This window comes from Moschus berezovskii, chromosome 4 (genome assembly GCF_049115385.1).
Source record: "Moschus berezovskii isolate FMDL1 chromosome 4, NW_MosBer_1.0, whole genome shotgun sequence".
Lineage (NCBI taxonomy): Eukaryota > Metazoa > Chordata > Mammalia > Artiodactyla > Moschidae > Moschus > Moschus berezovskii.
The window spans coordinates 86,945,649-86,965,183 of NC_142463.1; the positions used below are offsets into that span (position 1 = coordinate 86,945,649).

At 35.9% G+C, this 19,535-nt stretch overlaps 1 protein-coding gene across 3 annotated transcripts in view; it reads right to left on the reverse strand.

Moving 5' to 3' along the window:
• VAV3 (vav guanine nucleotide exchange factor 3) overlaps positions 1–19,535 on the reverse strand; it is a 457,960-nt gene that overhangs the window by 42,800 nt on the left and 395,625 nt on the right. For all 3 annotated transcript variants that reach the window (XM_055401823.2, XM_088835531.1, XM_088835532.1), the window contains 2 exons: positions 12,439–12,504; positions 1,652–1,686 (listed from right to left, as the gene is read on the reverse strand). In XM_055401823.2, coding sequence (XP_055257798.1) covers positions 1,652–1,686; positions 12,439–12,504 — 101 coding nt within the window. The remainder of the gene's footprint in view (positions 1–1,651; positions 1,687–12,438; positions 12,505–19,535) is intronic.

Below are 19,535 nucleotides of genomic sequence, written 5' to 3' on the forward strand. Positions count from 1 at the left end.
TGACCCAGATAACCACAATGATGTGGTCACTCACCTAGAGCCAGACATCCTAGAGTGTGAAGTCAAGTGGACCTAGGAAGCATTACTACAAAGCTAGTGGAGGTGATGGAATTCCAGCTGAGCTATCTCAAATGCTAAAACATGATGCTATGAAAGCGCTGCACTCAATATGTCAGTAAATTTGGAAAATTCACCAGTGGCCACAGGACTGGAAAAGGTCAGTTTTCATTCCAATCTCAAAGACGGGCAATGCCAAAATGTATTCAAACTACCTTACAATTACGTTCATTTTACAGGCTAACAAGGTGGATTTAGAAAAGGTGGAGGAACCATCAAATGCCAACATTCAATGGATCATGGAGAAAGCAAGGGAATTCCAGGAAAACATCTGCTTCTGCTTCATTGACTACACTAAAGCCTTTGACTGTGCAGATCACAACAAACTGTGAAAAGTTCTTAGAGAAGGGAATACCAGACCACTTTATCCACCTCCTGAGAAACCTGTATGCAAATCAAGAAGCAACAGTTATAACTGGACATGTAACAATGTACTGGTTCAAAATTGGGAAAGGACTATGTCAAAGCTGTATATTGTCACCCTGCTTATTTAATTTATATGTACAGTATATCACACGAAATGTTGGGCTGCATGAATCACAAGCTGGAATCAAGATTGCTGGGAGAAATATCAACAACTTCAGATATACATATGCTACCACTGTAATGGCAGAAAGTGAAGAGGAACTGAAGAGCTTCTTGATGAGAGTGAGAGAAGAGAGTAAAAAAACTGGCTTAAAACTCAACATTCAAAAAACAAAGATCATGGCATCTGGTCCCATCATAGCAAATAGATGGAGAAAAAGTATAGTCAAAGCTATGGTTTTTCCAGTAGTCAGGTGTGGATGTGAGAGTTGGGCCATAAAGAAGACTGAAAATTGAATTGATGCTTTTGCATCGTTGTGCTGGAGAAGACCTTTGAGAGTCCCTTGGACTGCAAGCAAAATTAATTCTAAATGTTCATTAGAAGGACTGATGATGGAGCTGAGTTCCAATAATCCGGCCACCTGATGCAAAGAGCCAACTCATTGGTAAAGACTCTTATGCTGGGAAAGATTGAGGGCAGGAGGAGAAGGTGGCTACAGAGAATGAGGTGGTTGGATAGCATCACCGATTCAATGGACATGTATTTGAGCAAACTGTGGGAGATAGTGAAAGACAGGGAAGCCTGGTGTGCTGTAGTCCATGGGGTTGCAAAAGTCAGACACGACTTAGCAACTAAACAACAACAATCCTTTCTGGGCTGTTTTTGTTTCAGACAATGAAATTATACTTTTTTGCCCCCTCAACTTTATAAAACTTATTCTAAAATACAATGTGCATATTTGCCCATGTCCCATTCCACTTTTGGCTATTATAAACTTTGGATTTACAGCCAAGTACTTGCGCTTGTACTCAAATACACCACTCTCTGATAAAGATATGGAAAAGGTCAGCAATATATAAATTCATTATGGTGTTCTGTTACATGTGAAAACACCTTTAGCCAGGACAAATGGAAATGGAATGTGGTTTACTACTCCCACATTTAAGGCGTCCTTGAGCTAAAGGTATGGTATTTCAACTCAGCGACATAAACATTTTTAATACTTACCAGGGTTGGCAAGAATAATCTACTGGTTTGGGAACCTAGGATATAAAAAGGCAAAAATAGATTAATATTACTTAAGGAAGCTTTTAGAAATCAATCATTAATTCAGTTCAGCTAACTCAGCTCTATAAAAGCCTAAATAGCACAGTCCTAGAACTATCATTGGCAATATTATATAGTGCGAATCATAGTATATTTCAGATAAGTAGAAAATAATTCATTTCACTTTAATTCTTTCATTCATTTTATTGCCACTTTACCTCTCAAGAAAGAGATAACAAGAAAATATGAATTGGAATCTTTCGGTATTAATTTTCAAGGCAGTTTAATCTTTTCATAGAAAATTAAAATGAAAATGTTAGGAAAACCTAATAGCACTCTGCTTTCCCAAAACATTGGAAAAGCAGGCAAAATAAACAATATACACTAGATATAGACTCTTATTTTGTAACATAAATTTTAAACTCTGGTTTAGAAGTCTACCAACTGGAAGACCTTTCTTTTTTTTTTCATGAAATGTCATGGGAAATATTCAGTTTTACATTTTTTCCTATGGTGCTTTGCAAAAGAGAAAAACTACATTTTCTATGCAAATGAAAAGAAAACTTCCAGTTGCTAACTGCAAGCAGAAAATGAACAAAGTCAAAGAAGGCACACTAATATTCATAAAATAACAAATTATATGCATACTACTTAATCTTTATGAATCACCTGAATCTTTGATGTATGTATTCTATAGTATTTACATTGAGCCTATTTACATTAGGTGATTAAAAACATTACTCTCATTTGTAACTGAAGTATGGTCAATATAAATATATCTGTAGCTATGTTCGTTTTTATAATGGGCTATTACTATTTTGATCTTCCAGGTTAAGAGTTATAATTTAAAAACTATCCTTCTGGTCAGAACATCTCTAAAGTCATCAATATTTAGATATGTTATTCTATGGATTACATTTTAAGCTTCACCATCACGAAAGATCCTGATACACAGCAAATAATACTGAAAGTAAAATGTTGAAAGTAAATGACACCATTCAAATCCTGTAAATATTTTCTTATACGGTTTTATTTTCACAAATAGAAATCAACCTTTGTTTCTGTTTTGATAAGATATAGATGGCTTCTAAAATCTGAAGGGGAAGAAAAGATTTTTTCCTCCTTCCCTCTACCTCTTTGTATTCTTAAAAATCTATGTTTATTCCTAAAGCAATCCCTCTTTCTGGGAACAACAACAAAAAGAGAGAAAGAGGAGGGAGGAAGGAGGTAAACAGCTTCAACATATTTTGGCTGTGGATTTTCTTGGCTGGGAAGGATCCATAAAAGTTAAGGGTAACATAAAATTCTAAAGCAGAATGGGTATCTGATGCTCTTCAATCCTGATGTGTCCCTCTGGATCTTATTCTTTCTACAGTGAATACATTCTGATGTCTGATGAGCAGCTATGTGTTTCTCAGCTATGATTCCCTTCATCAGAGTAGGATCCTGTCCTTTTTCATCTCACATGAGCCCACCCCCTTTCTTTCCTGTGTACTTTGGGCCTTTGGATGAATATCTCACATATAAAGCTATAAATCATTTTCTTTAATAGTTTTTCCCCAATGCCCTTTTCCGCCTTCATCATAGGCTGCTTCCATTGTTAAACTTCTGCTACAGATATAGAATTTGTATGTTTTATTGGGAATACTGCATGCATGTGGAATTATATATAAGCTACACACTTCTCCCTAAGTCCATCTTATAAAAGCTACAGGAGACAGAAGTGAACTTAATGTGTGTGTTAGGCTAGAGATGTCATTCAGTTCAGTCGCTCAGTCGTGTCCGACCCTTTGCGACCCCATGAATCGCAGCACACCAGGCCTCCCTGTCCATCACCAACTCCCGGAGTTCACTCAAACTCATGTCCATCAAGCCGGTGATGCCCTCCAGCCATCTCATTCTCTGTCGTCCCTGTCTCCTCCCGTCCCCAATCCTTCCCAGCATCAGAGTCTTTTCCAGTGAGTCAGCTCGTCGCATGAGGTGGCCAAAGTACTGGAGTTTCAGCTTTAACATCAGTCCTTCCAATGAACACCCAGGATTGATCTCCTTTAGAATGGACTGGTTGGATCTCCTTGCAGTCCAAGGGACTCTCAAGAGTCTTCTCCAGCACTCAGTTCAAAGCATCAATTCTTCAGCGATCAGCTTTCTTCACAGTCCAACTCTCACATCCATACATGACCACTGGAAAAACCATAGCCTTGACTGACAGACCTTGGTTGGCAAAGTAATGTCTCTGCTTTTTAATATGCTATGTAGGTTGGTCACAACTTTCCTTCCAAGGAGTAAGCGTCTTTTAATCTCATGGCTGCAATCAGTATCTGCAGTGATTTTGGAGCCCCCCAAAATAAAGTCTGACACTGTTTCCACTGTTTCCCCATTTATTTCCCATGAAGTGACTATTTCATCCTTATTGAAGAAAGACACTTTTCTAGATAGATTTCTAATTTTCTTCAAAACTTTGAACATATTATTCTTACTGTTTCAAATATTGAAATATCACTGTATAAACTTTCCATTTGTTTCTTTTTTATAGTTCCTGTTTGCTGAGGTTTCCTGTCCATTCATTATAAACATATAGTTAACCCATGGACAAAATGAGTTTAAACTGCAGGGGTCCACGTACTTGTGCATTTTTTCCAATAGTGAATACTACCATACTACACGGTTTGCATTTGGTTGAATCCGTGGAGGTGGAACCACAGATATGGAGGAAGTGTAGATCTGGAGGGCTTACTGTGTGTTACAGATAGATTTTCCCCTGCTCGGAGGGTCAAGGGCTCTAACCTCTGCACGTTTCTAGAGCCAACTCCATTTCCCTTTTTGTCCTTGAGCACAATTATAATAGTTATTTAAAAGATCCTTTCCTGCAGGTTCCATCATTTGGGACAGCTGAGGGTTGTGATCCTTTAATTGCCTTTTCTGATCAGTGTGGTTCATATTTTCCTGTTTATTTGTGTACTCATTATTTAGTATCTCGGACAATTTGAATGATAATGTTGTAAATGCTCTGAATTCAGTTATGCTCTTACAAAGAGTGTGATTTTTCTTAAAGTAGGCAGTTAATTTGTTTGAACCCCAACTGCAACCTCTGTCTTTCCTATCCTGATTTCCTGTCTCCCTTTCCAGCTTGTGTTTACTTCAAACTCCACATTCTGCCACTTTAAACCAGTATTACTGTGAGGTTTCTGTTATATCTGAATTTTAACCACCCTGCATTGGTGCATACACACACACACACACACACACACATATGTGTGTTTGTAGTTCTTTCTGTGGGAGGATTGATCCAATAGGAGCTACCTGACAGTGGCCAGAACTGGAAGCTTTTACTGTTATTTGTTATGCCTAATCATCAACCCTTTATAGTTTTATCTCAGGTTGGTTTTAATATTTTCACTTTGTCTTTGATGTTCTGAAGTTTCACTAAAATGTATCTAGGTATTCATTAATATACACTTCTTGACTATTAAGATTAGTTTTATCATAAATTCTGGAAAATTCTCAGCCATTATTTGAACACTGCTTTCCCACAATTATCTATATTCTTTCAATAAGATGCATTTGAACTTTATTTTACGTTCTCCATATCTTAATCTTTCTGGATTGTTCATTGAGAAATTTCTTCAGATTTTTCTTCTAATTTTCTACCCAACTGAGTCTAATACATTTTGTAATATTTCCGTTAAGGTTCTCATTTCAATTACTGTACTTGATTCTTTTGAGGTATGCCCAAACATTAAATTTTCTCTCAGACTTTTATTCCCCCTTTAATTTCTTCAACCATATTAAATATACAGTTTTGAACTTAGTATCTGATAACTGAATTATCTGCTATCCTTGTGAATATAATTCTGCATGTTATTGTTTTGTTAACTTTTCCTTAAGGTGGGTTTAATTCCTCATAAATGTAATGATTCCAAATCCCTGTAACTTTATCTGTAGAAGTTCTTTGAGTACCAATCTAGAGAGATGAGTACTTGCATTGAGAATACAAGTCAATGTGGAATCATCTTACATTTCTTTTAAATTTTTATTTTATATTTGAGTACTACTGATTAACCATGTTGTGTTAGTTTCATGTGTACAGCAAAGTGATTCAGTTATACATGCATCCATTCTTTTTAAAGTTCTCTTCCCATTTAGGTTGTTATGAGTATTGAGCAGAGTTCCCTGTGCTATACAGTAAAATCCTGTTGCTTATTTATTTTAAAAGTAACAGTGTGTATATATCAATCCCAAACTCCCAATTATGCCTCCCCATCCCACCCTTTCCCCTGCTAAACATAAGTTTGTTTTCTAATTCTGTGAGTCTGTTCCTGTTTTGTAACTGAATTCTGTTTCTCTCCCTTAGAGTCTACATGTAAGCAATATCATTGATATCTGCCTTTCTGTGTCTGACTCAGTATGATAATCTTCAGGTTGATCCATGTTATATAAGTAGCATTGTCACATTCTTTTTAATGACTAAGCAATATTCCGTTGCATATATGTGCCGCCTCATCTTTGTCCATTCCTCTGTTAGTGGACAGTTTGGTTGCTTTCATGTTCTGGCTCTTGCAAACAGTGCTGCAATGAACATTGGGATGCATGTATCTTTTTGAACCATGGTTTTCTCTGGATATATGCCCAGGCATGGGATTGCTTGGTATGGTAACTCCATTTTTAGTTTTTTAAGGAACCTCCATACTGTTTTCCATAGTGGCTGCAACACTACCAATAGCGTAGCCTCCATACCCTCTCCAGCATTTATTATTTGTAGACTTTGATGATGGCCATTCTTACTGGTGTGAGATGGCATCTCATTGTATGATAGTTTTGATTTGCATTCCTCTTAATAATTAGTGATGTTGGGCATCTTTGATTTGCATTTCTCTAACAGTGATGCTGTGTCTTTGGGCCATCTATATGTCTTCTTTGCAGAAATGACTACTTAGATCTTCTGTTTACTGATAGATTAGGTTGTTGTTTGATATTGAGCTGCATGAACTATTTGTAAATTTTGGAGATTAATCCTTTGTCAGTCAAATCATTTGCAAATATTTTCTCCCATTCTGTGGGTTGTCTTCTCATTTTTATTTTTAAGATTTCCTTTGCTGTGCAGATGCTTTTGAGTTCAATTAGGTTCCATTTGCTTATTTTTGTTTCTATTTCCATTACTCTAAGAGGATCAAAAAAGTTATTGCTGTGATTTGTGCTAAGGAGTATTCTGCCTGTGTTTTCCACTAAGAGTTTTATAGTATTCAGTCTTACATTTGAGTTTTAACCCATTTTAATTTATTTTTATGTATAGTTTAGAGAATATTCTAATTTCATTCTTTTACATGTAGCTTTCCAGTTTTCCCAGCACCACTTATTGAAGAGACTTTCTCCTCACCACTGATATTCTGGTCTTCTTTGTCATAGAATAGGTGACCATAGCTGAGTAGGGTTATCTCTGGACTTTATGTCCTGTTACAGTAATCTATAATTTTGTTTTTGTGCTAGTACCAAGCTGTTCTGATTTCTGTAGTTTTATAGTAAATAGTCTGGAGTCAGGGAGCCTGATTCCTCCAACTCTTTTTCTTTATCAAAATTGCTTTAGCTATTCAGGATCTTTTGTGTTTTCACATAAATAATTATTTTTGTCCCAATTATATGAAAAATGCCATTGGTAATTTGACAGGGATTGCACTGAATCTGTAGATCGCCTTGAGTAGTATCGTCATTTTAACAATATTGATTATTTCAATCTAAGACCATGATATATCTTTCCATCCGTTTGTGTCATCTTTGATTTCTTTCATCAGGTCTCATAGTTTTTGGAGTATAGGTTTTTGCCTCCTTAATATGTTTCTTCCAAAGTATTTTATTCTTTTCGATGCAATGGTAAATGGAACTGTTTCTTTAATTTCTCTTTCTATTGTTATTCGTGTATAGAAGTGCAGTAGATTTCTGTGTATTAATTTTGTATCCTGCAACTTTACCAAATTCACCGATGAGCTCTAGCTGTCTTCTGGTAGCATCATTAGCCTTTTCTACATACAATATCATGTCATCTGCAAACAGTGACAATTTTACTTCTTCTTTCCCAATTTGGATTTCTTTTATTTTTTTTTTCTTTTCTGACTGCCGTGGCTAGGACTTTCAAAACTGTGCTGAATAAAAGTGGCGAAAATGGATATCCTTGCCTTATTCCTGATGTTAGAGGAAAAGATTCCCGTTTTTCCCACTGAGTATGATGCTAGCTGCAGGTTTATCATATACGGCCTTTAGTATATTGAGATTATGTCCCATCAATGACCACTTTCTGGGAAGTTTTTATCATAAATGGGTGTTGACTTTTTCAAAGGCTTTTTATGCATCTATTGAGATAATCATATGGTTTTTATTCAATTTGTTGATGTAATGCATCACACTGATTTGCGCATATTTAAAAATCCTTGCATTCCTGGGATTAATCCCACTTGATCATGCTACATGATCCTTCTAATGTATTACTGGAGTCATTTTGCTAGTATTTTGTTGAGGAATTTTATGTCTGTGTTCATCGGTGACATTGCCTCTTTTTGCATCATTTTTGTCTAACTTTATCAGGGGTGACGGTGGCTTTATAGAATGAATTTGGGAGTATTCCTCCCTCTGCAATTTTTTGAAGGGTTTCGGAAGGATAGGCATTAACTCTTCTCTAAATGTTTGATAGGATTTGCCTGTGAAGCCGTCTGTCCCTGGCCTTTTGTTTACTGGGAATTTTTGTTTTTATTTCTTAAATCACAGTTTCAATTTCAGTACTTGTGATTTGTCTGTTCATATCTTCTCTTTCTTCCTGGTTCAGTCTGAGGAGATTGTACCTTCCTAAGGATTTACCCATTTCTTCTTGGTTGTCCATTTTGTTGGCATTTCATTGCTGGTAGTAGTCTTTTACAGTCCTTTGTATTTCTGTGCTGTCTGTTGTAACATCTCCTTTTACATTTTTAATTTTATTGATTTGAGCCCTTCCCCATTTTTCTTGCTGAGTCTGGCTAGAGGCTTATTAATTTTATCTTTCTAAAGAGCAAGGTTTTAGTTTCATTGATCTTTTCTATTGTTTCTTCATCTCTCTTTCTTTCTACTCTGATATTTATGATTTTTTCCTTCTAAAAGGAAACTTTGAGTTTTTTTTTTTCTTCTTTTCCTAGATGCTCTAGGTGTAAAATTAGACTGGTGGAGATTTTTCTTGTTTCCTGAAGTAAGATTGTATTGCTATAAACTTTTGTCTTAGGACTACTTTTGCTTCATCCCATATATTTTGAACATCATACTTTCATTTTTGTCACTGGTTATTTTTATTTCCCCTTTAATTTCTTCAGTGATCCAATGGTTGTTTACTAGCATATTGTTTAGCTTCCAAGTGTTGTGTTTTTTACAGTTTTTTCGCCTGGTAATTTATTTCTTATCTCATAGTGCGTTGATCAGAAAAGATGCTTGATATGATTTCAATTTTCTTAAACTTACCTAGGTTCTCCTTGTGGCCCAGCATGTTATCAATATGGAAAATGTTCCATGTGCATTTAAGAAGACTGTATATCCTGATGCTTTTAGATGGAATGCTCTATAAATATCAATTAAGTCCCTCAGTTGATTGTAATTTAAGACTTGTGCTTCCTTACTGATTTTCTGTCTGGATGATCTGTCCATTGATGAAAGTGGGGTGTTAAGTTCCCCCCACTATTAATGTGTTACTGTTGCTTTCTCCTTTTATGGCTGTTAGTATTTGCCTCATATATTGACATCCTCCTATCCTAGGTGCATGTATATCTACAATTGTTATATCTTCTTGGATTGATCCTTGATCATTGTGTCCTTCTTTGCTCTTATAATAGTCTTTATTTTAAAGCCTTATTTTGTTTGATATGAGTATAGCTACTGCAGTTTTATTTTGATTCCCATTTGTATGGAATAAATATTTCCATCCCCTTAATTTCAGTCTGTTCGTGTCCCTAGATCTGAAGTGAGTCTTTTAAAGACAGCATGTATATGGGTTTTGTTTTTGTATCCATTCAGCCAGTCTACATCTTTTGGTTGGAATATTTAATCCATTGATGTTTAAGGCAATTATCAATAAATATGTATATGTTCTACTGTTTCTAACTCAGAGTTATTTGGGTCACAAAGGTACTATGACTTCCAGACCCTCACATGTGTGGTCTTTGGATCTAAAGTTCAGAATTCTTGGAGGACAGTATGGTACTGGCACAAAAACAGAAATATAGACTAATAAAACAAGATAGAAAGCCCAGAGATAAATCCATGCACCTATGGGCACCTTGTCTTTGACAAAGGAGGCAAGAATATACAATGGAGAAAAGATAGTCTCTTCAATAAGTGGTGATGGGAAAGCTGCACAGCTACATGTAAAAGAATGAAATTAGAACATTTCCTAACATGACACACAAAGATAAACTCAAAATGGATTAAAGACCTAAATATAAAAATTCTTAGGGGAGAGAAAATTTTTTTTTCCTTTCCAACCAAATGCTTGCTTTTTCTTTCTAATCAAGGCCCAAGCAAAGATAGGCATGTCATCTTCTGTAAGATAGTTTTCTTCTCATTCACACACTGAAGGCTCTGGAATTCACAGAGATACTCAAATCTATGTTGTGCTGTAGCTCCAGGCTTTATCTCCAAGTATCATACTGGCAGAAATAATAAAGCTGTCTCTTTTATGTTCTTCCTGTGTTTTCCCTCCTTCTAAATATTTACCTTAATTTAACCTACAACAAACAAGTGAATCTATACTTTCATTAAGTAAAGCAGTAAAATTTTAATAGCTATTTATTAATTTTAACCTATAAAAACAATTATATTTAGTTGGTAATTCAACTCATAATTATGTGTTCCTACAACTCTTTATCAGCTTAAAATCCTAAGCATATTTCTTTTTCCAGTAACCAGTTCACCAAATACCATTCACTATGATCCTACAAGCTGATTCAATTAATATATGCCATTGATAACTGCCTACATTTAGTTAGGGCCTTTTGTTTGTCTTTTCACTCCTTTGCTCATTCATACAACAAAAAAATATGCTAAATACCTACTCTGTGCTAGACTATTCCTAAAATAAAACTTCAAATGCTCATTCTATGCTATATTCAAGGAGCTGTGGAAGGAAAACAGTATGTGGGACATGAAATGCTTAATAGTTTTGATTTGATGTCTTTGCTGTGCTTAATTGCTCAGTTGTGTCTGACTCTTTGCAACCCCATGGACTGTTGTCCATCAGGGCTCTAGTCCATGGGGATTCTCCTGGCAAGAATAATGGAGTGGGTTGCCCTGCCCTCTTCCAGGGGATCTTCCCAACCCAGGGATCAAACCCAGGTCTCCCACATTGCAGGCGTATTCTTTTCCATCTGAGCTATCAGGGAAACCCAGTTGATATCTTTAGGTTTCCAGATCTTTTTCGGCTACATGCCTACATATAAATATCATTTCTTTAAGCATAGGAAGCCTTAATGATGTTCATATAAATGACAGAAAACTGGCTAAACAATCATTTTTGCTTATCTAATTATATGAATGGTATCAAGCTTCAGTGATTTTTTCAAGATATAACCGGCTAAATAATATATGAAATTGGATCATAGAGCCAATAGAAATAGCAAGAGCTTTTTTAATATTCATTTTGCTTTTGAAATTTAATTAATCTTGAATGAGTGGAGTAAATTATTCTTCAGATTACATCTGAGGTCAAGGATGGCAGACATTCCCATAATTAATTAATATTAAAAAGAATGTTCAGTTTAGAAATCTCAGAAGGACCAAAATTTGGCAAGCAAGATAGTTCAAGATTTTTATTCCCTCCAAACCATTAACTTCATTATATTAGTATCAGGAAAAAAAAGTTCATTTACTTAGAGTTCAGAACTTAAAGTTTCATATAAAAATCTACTCTAAACATCAAATACTGATGATTAAATATTATACTAAACAGAAATTTATAAATTTCATGAAGAATTAGGGAGTACATTTTATGTGATATTCATTCATAATAATATTTGAGTAAATATTCACTCTTCTTGTATTTGCCTAATATGTGTTTGATGTTTTCAGAAAATATCATTATGACACTAAATAAACAGCTATGACAAACTAAAGCACAGAAAAATGTATAATAGTAAGATATTTGATTGGAGAATCTGTGGACATTCATGCTTTCTAGCATGCTTTCAAACACACTAGTTGAAGTGCAGTATCTCTGTAACTCAAAGTGACTGGAAATAGATTAGATCCTCACCTCGGCTTCCCTGATAGTTCAGTTGGTAAAGAGTCCACCTGCAATGCAGGAGACCCTGGTTCAGTTCTTGGGTTGGGAAGATCCCCTGGAGAAGGGAAAGGCTACCCACTCCAGTATTCTAGCCTAGAGAATTACATGGATGGTGTAGTCCATGGGGGTCGCAAAGACTTGGACACGACTGAGCGACTTTCACTTTTAATCCTTACCTCAGAGGGAAAAAGGAAATTAGTACAATATATCTGATAGGTAGCTTTAGTTTATTCTAAAACCTGGTAAAATTTTTAATTTTGTAAAAAAAAAAAAATTTCCTCTTGCATATATTCCCTTAATATTTAAAAATGTTTTCTGATAATGGAGTCATGATTTTGGTATGTAATATTATTAATAAGAAAATATAAGTTAATTAAGGGCCAGACCAATATCCTCTGTATATTATTGCATAATTAACTACAGCTTCAAAAAATAAAGTAGAAAGAAATAAAATACTCATACTTACACATGGGCAAGGCTTGACAGCATCACTCGGAAAAAATCCAACCTCTCCAGATGTTAAGTTTCTACCCTAAATTAGAAAAAAAAAAAAATGCCAATGTTGAGAACAAATTTACCATAATGATAATCCCATAATGGTAGATACATGATGCTGTTGGTCAGAATCGTCAGAATTACTGTCACATTGTACCCAATCCTAGCATTAACTTACTATAGCTCAGGAAGGGAAACATAAGCAGAAAGGTTTTGTTTTGTTTTTTAGAAAGGTTTAAAAATTGTTAAACCTAATAACCTAATTCTACACCTAAAGCAACTAGAAATAGAAGAAATGAAGCACCCCAGGGTTAGTAGAAGGAAAGAAATCTTAAAAATTAGGGCAGAAATAAATGCAAAAGAAACAAAGGAGACCATAGCCAAAATTAACAAAGCTAAAAGCTGGTTCTTTGAGAAGATAAATAAGATAGACAAACTATTAGCCAGACTCATCAAGAAACAAAGGGAGAAGAATCAAATCAACAAAATTAGAAATGAAAATGGAGACATCACAACAGACAACACAGAAATACAAAGGATCATAAGAGACTACTATCAGCAACTGTATGCCAGTAAAATGGACAACTTGGAAGAAATGGACAAATTCTTAGACAAGTATAACTTTCCAAAACTGAACCAGGAAGAAATAGAAAATCTTATCAGACCCATCACAAGTAAGGAAATAGAAGCTGTAATCAGAAATCTTCCAGCAAACAAAAGCCCAGGACCAGATAGCTTCATAGCTGAATTCCACCAAAAATTTAGAGGAGAGCTAACACCTATCCTATACAAGCTCTTCTAGAAAATTGCAGAGGAAGGTAAAGTTACAAACTCATTCTATGAGGCCACCATCACCTTAATACCAAAACCAGAAAAGATGCCACACACACACAAAAAACTACAGGCCAATATCACTGATTAACATAGATGCAAAAATCCTTAACAAAATACTAGCAAACAGAATCCAACAACATATTAAAAAGATCATACATCATGACCAAGTGGGCTTTATCCCAGGGATGCAAGGATTCTTCAATATTTGCAAATCAATCAGTGTGATACACCACATTAACAAATTGAAAGATAAAAACTATATGATTATCTCAATAGATGCAGAGAAAGCCTTTGACAAAATTCAATATCCATTTATGATAAAAAAAAAAAAACCCTCCAGAAAGCAGGCTTAGAAGCAACATACCTCAACATAATAAAAGCCATATATGATAAACCCACAGCAAACATTATCCTCAATGGTGAAAAATTGAAAGCATTTCCCCTAAAGTCAGGAACAAGACAAGGGTGCCCACTCTCACCACTACTATTCAACGTAGCTTTGGAAATTTTAGCCACAGCAATCAGAGAAGAAAAAGAATAAAAGGAGTCCAGATTGGAAAAGAAGAAGTAAAACTCTGTTTGCAGATGACATGATCTTCTACATAGAAAACCCTAAAGACTCCACCAGAAAATTACTAGAGGTAATCAATGAATATAGTAAAGTTGTAGGATATAAAATTAACACACAGAAATCCCTTGCATTCCTATACACTAACAATGAGAAAACAGAAAGAGAAATTAAGGAAACAATTCCATTCACCATTGCAATGAAAAGAATAAAATACTTAGGAATAAATCTACCTAAAGAAACAAAAGACCCATATGTAGAAAACTATAAAGCACTGATGAAAGAAATCAAAGAGGACACAAATAGATGGAGAAATATACCATGTTCATGGATCAGAAAAATCAATATAGTGAAAATAAGTATACTACCCAAAGCAATCTATATATTCAATGCAATCCCTATCAAGCTACCAACGGTGTTTTTCAGAGAACTAGAACAAATAATTTCACAATTTGTATGGAAATACAAAAAACCTCGAATAGCCAAAGCAATCTTGAGAAAGAAGAATGGAACTGGAGGAATCAACCTACCTGACTTCAGGCTATACTACAAAGCAACAGTCAACAAGACAGTATGGTACTGGCACAAAGACAGAAACATAGATCAATGGAACAAAATAGAAAGACCAGAGATAAATCTACGCACCTATGGACACCTTATCTTTGACAAAGGAGGCAACATATACAATGGAGAAAAGACAATCTCTTTAATATGTGGTGCTGGGAAAACTGGTCAACCACTTGTAAAAGAATGAAACTAGAACACTTTCTAACACCATACACAAAAATAAACTCAAAATGGATTAAAGATCTAAATTTAAGATGAAAAACTATAAAACTCCTAGAGGAAAACACAGGCAAAACACTTTCTGACATAAATCATAGCAGGATCCTCTATGACCCACCTCCCAGAGTAATGGAAATAAAAGCAAAAATAAACAAATTGGACCTAATAAAACTTAAAAACTTTTGCACAACGAAGGAAACTGTAAGAAAGGTGAACAGACAGCCTTCAGAATGGGAGAAAATAATAGCAAACGAAGCAACTGACAAAGAATTAATCTCAAAAATATAAAAGCAGCTTGTACAGCACAATTCCAGAAAAATAAGCGACCCAATAAAAAAATGGGCCAAAGAACTAAACAGACTTTGTCCAAAGAAGACATACAGATGGCTAACAAACACACGAAAAGATGCTCATCATCACTGATTATCAGAGAAATGCAAATCAAAACCACAATGAGGTACCATATCACGCCGGTCAGAATGGCTGCTATCAAAAAGTCTACAAACAATAAATGCTGGAGAGGGTGCAGAGAAAAACGAACCCTCTTACACTGTTGGTGGGAATGCAAACTAGTACAGCCACTATGGAGAACAGTGTGGCGATTCCTTAAAAAACTGGAAAGAGAACTGGCATACAGCCCAGCAATCCCACTGCTGGGCATACACACTGAGGAAACCAGAATTGAAAGAGACACGTGTACCCCAATATTCATCACAGCACTGTTTACAATAGCCAGGACATGGAAGCAACCTCGATGTCCATTGGTAGATGAATGGATAAGAAAGCTGTGGTACGTATACACAATGGAATATTACTCAGCTCTTAAAAAGAATGCATTTGAATCAGTTCTAATGAGGTGGATGAGACTAGAGCCTATTACACAGAGTGAAGGAAGTCAGAAAGAAAAACACCAATACAGTATATGAATGCATATATATGGAATTTATAAAGATGGTAATGATGATCCTATATGTGAGATAGCAAAAGAGACACAGATGTAAAGGAAAGACTTTTGGACTCTGTGGGAGAAGGTGAGGGTGGGATGATCTGAGAGAGTAGCACTGAAACATGTATATTATCATATGTGAAATAGATCGCCAGTCCAGGTTCGATGCATGAGACAGGGTGCTCAGGGCTGGTGTACTGGGATGACCCTGAGGGATGGGATGGGGAGGGAGGTGGGAGGGAGGGTCAGGATGGGGAACACACGTATACCCATGGCTGATTCATGTGAATGTATGGCAAAACCCACTACAATATTGGAAAGTAATTAGCCTCCAATTAAATAAATAAATAAATATGGTACCATTAAAAATAATAAAATAAAATTGTTAAACCTTATATGTGGCTTCAGATCATGATTATAAAATAGGAATTCAAATTTGACTTTCCAATCTACCATTCTATTTTGTTAGCTTCACACCCCTCAATCCTACAATAGAGATAATATATGCATACTGTATCTTTCAAATTTACATTTGTAAATACAAGCAGATCACACTGGTTTTGTTCAATAATTACTCATAATTAATTAGGAATTAGATTTCACTGGTATTTCTATTCCTAACAGAACTCATGGGAATGTTCCTCAAACAGGATGAGACCTTGCAAGACATGTTGAAATGGAAACAGATATGATGTTTTAGATGATTTTCAAATTCAGGAGAAACAGGATACTGATTGAGGCAAGAGGACAGTTAAGATTTTGGAGGAATGGATTGTAATTCAAAATAGCATTGTAAATAAGAAAGAGAAATTAACAATAATAAAAGAATTTATTCTTGGAGGCCACTAGTTAAATTCCTCTTTAAAATAATCCCACGACACAATTATTTCCATTTTCTAGAAAAACAAACTATACTCAAAACATACTGCAATAATCAGACCATGTAATTAAAAAGTTCTTGTGAGATTATTTCTCCTTGTCCAGATATTGGGCTTCTTTTTATTTGCTATTTAACAGTTTCTTGCTTCTCAGTACCTCATATGAGTAAGTTGCATTATAATCGGATGCTACATGCTCTATTAATTTTGACAAAGAAGAGTAACAAAAAAACAATCAGAAAATATCTCCTTCTTGAAGTAGTATCCCTTTGTTCTTACACATCTTGGCAATGAGTTTGTAGAGAAAATTTTAAAAAGTAGGAACCCAGAATTAAATGATGAGGAGGAAGATGAATAGGAAAGAGAAGATAGGGAAGGAGAGTGGAAGGGAGAAAAGGTAAGTGGAGCAGAAAAAGGGGAATAGATAGCGGTGTGGGGAGAAAAGAGAAGAGGAAAGGGTTGGATTAAGATGGAGATGAATTACATAACCAAGCAAAGAGAAGATACTAGTTTCGGCAAGGTTCTCAAACTGCAATTGCACTTGCATATTAGGGAAAAGGTAAGTGAACACATGGAGTATTTATTCATTCAGTCAACAAATACAGTATCAAATGTTTGGTTAGACCATGAGAAAAAGTCATAAGACAGTTTTTGTTTTCCCCTATATTTTCAGAAACTATGTATACACATAATACAAAGTAGAAAGGGCTAAATTGGAGAAGGAAATGGCAACCCATTCTAGTACTCTTGCCTGGAAAATTTCATGGATGGAGGAGCCTGGTAGGCTACAGTCCATGGGGTTGCAGAGTTGGACATGACTGAGCAACTTCACTTTCTTTCTTTCTATAGTTCCTTTTGGAGAAGGAAATGGCAACCCACTCCAGTGTTCTTGCCTGGAGAATCCCATGGACAGAGGAGCCTGGTGGGCTGCAATGTATGGGGTCGCAAAGAGTCGGACACGACTAAGCAACTAACACACACACACACACATAAAAGGACTAAATACTGTTAAAAAGGTACAGGAAAGGCTATGGAAATTCAAAAGACTGAGTATTCAGGGTTTTCCTGAAAGCTACATGGAAAAGGGGACATAGGAATGTAAAATATGCAAGGTTTAAACAAACAGAGATGGAAATGGAGAATATTCTGAGAACAAAATACACCATGAGACAGGCCTGGGGCTAAGAAATTATAACATGTGCATGGGAAGTGCAAATCGTTCCCTTTAAGTAGAGTCTAATAATGAGTAACACTTATTGTACCCCTACTGTATGCTAAACACTGATCTGTTTCATTTAGTTCTTAAAATACTCCTTTATGGTAGGTCCAACTACTATCCCTATTTTAAAGGTGAGAGAAATGACACAGAGGCGTTAAATGATTTACTCATGATCACAGAGCTAGCAAGTGACAGAAGTGAAGTGGCTCAGTCATGTCCGACTCTTTGCGACCCCATGGACTGTAGCCTACAAGGCTCCTCTGTCCATGGAATTTTCCAGGCAAGAGTACTGGAGTGGGTTAGGATCAAACCCAGGTCTCCCGCATTGCAGGCAGACGCTTTACTGTCTGAGCCACCAGGGAAGCCCTGGTGAAGGAAGCAAGTGACAGAACCAGAATTCAATTTCAGATGTTCTAACTTCTGAGCTTTGCACTGCTGCTCCCTGCATCATAAGACTCACAAAGGGGCACAGTAGAAAGAAAGCTAAGGAACCAGCTTAACTATGATATCTGAAATTTATCACTGACCACAGGGTCTCAGTAAAGGGATTATATATTTTAGAATAACTAATATGACATCAATATGCAGCTGGCTTATAGATGGGCATGGCTTTGTAGGTGAGAATGTCATTAAAAAAAATGGTGTCGTAGAAAGGACAGGCCTGCAGGAAGGGTAACAGGTGCTAGCGATATCATTTAACTGCAGTGTTCATGACTTGCCTGTGGATTAGATACGGGAAGAGTAGACAATGGGAGTTAAAGACTGGGGGGAAAGTCAAGGAGGTGATTATGTAATCCATCTGGATAACACAAAGTTAGATGGCAGTCATACAGAGGGGAAACTTAAAATCATAGGAGCAAGAATGTTGTGGAAGAACTCAGAGCTTACAGAAATCAATCGAACTAAGAAGCAGGAAGGAACCACCATGAGAGAGGAGATCAGAAAAAGAACAGAGCTTACTCTATTGAATGCAGAATTTAGAAAAAACAGTGCTGTTCTGTTACAGTGCATTTAACACTAGTGGAGATCTTCTTGGAGAAGGAATTTTTCACTAAGCAGACTACTAAGGTCATTCTGAATTTTTCTCTTAATGAAATGTGCTAGCAGTACAGGTTACATTTCCTTAATGGTCACAGGCATCCCTTCAATGAAAAAGAAGTGAGATAATTTAACACACCTTAACAGATGAATAAAGTTACATTTCCTCACTAATTTCTATGAGATGTCAGTTTTAGCTACATGAAATAATACGTACTGTACTTAACGATTCTCTACTTATTAAGGGAGTAGCCATCCTAAAACATTTGGAAGACTGAAAAATAGTATGTAGGTGGGGTATTTTTGGTTCCCTGGTGGTTGTATGTGGGCTGTACATTGATAATTCATTAATATTAATGGGTGGAGCAGCTGCCAATCCCCTACGCATGGCTGGAACTGGGGACTATAGCTATGAAATCAACCATTTTCAAAGCCATTGATTTTGTGCACTTTATGTGATGATCTACTTATGAAATTTTTACTAACCTTGATAAGAGACATGTAGCTGAATTTCCTCCTCCTTTTCCTGTGCAGGCATTTTATTCTGGGTCAGATAATTGACTTGTCATTCCTTTTATGCCAATTACAAATGCCAGAGATAGGGAGTGGTCTTCTAGTTAATCTCCTGCCTGGTATTTGTTGTGCTGAGTCCCTTAACATCTTCAAGGTCAACTTGAAAACATTTACAGTTATATGTCATCTGATGTATCAAACCCTGCTATCTTTATATGCATTTATTCTACAGGGCATTCTCTGCATTTATGTGATGGGACTTTTGTAAATCTAACAGTACACATTG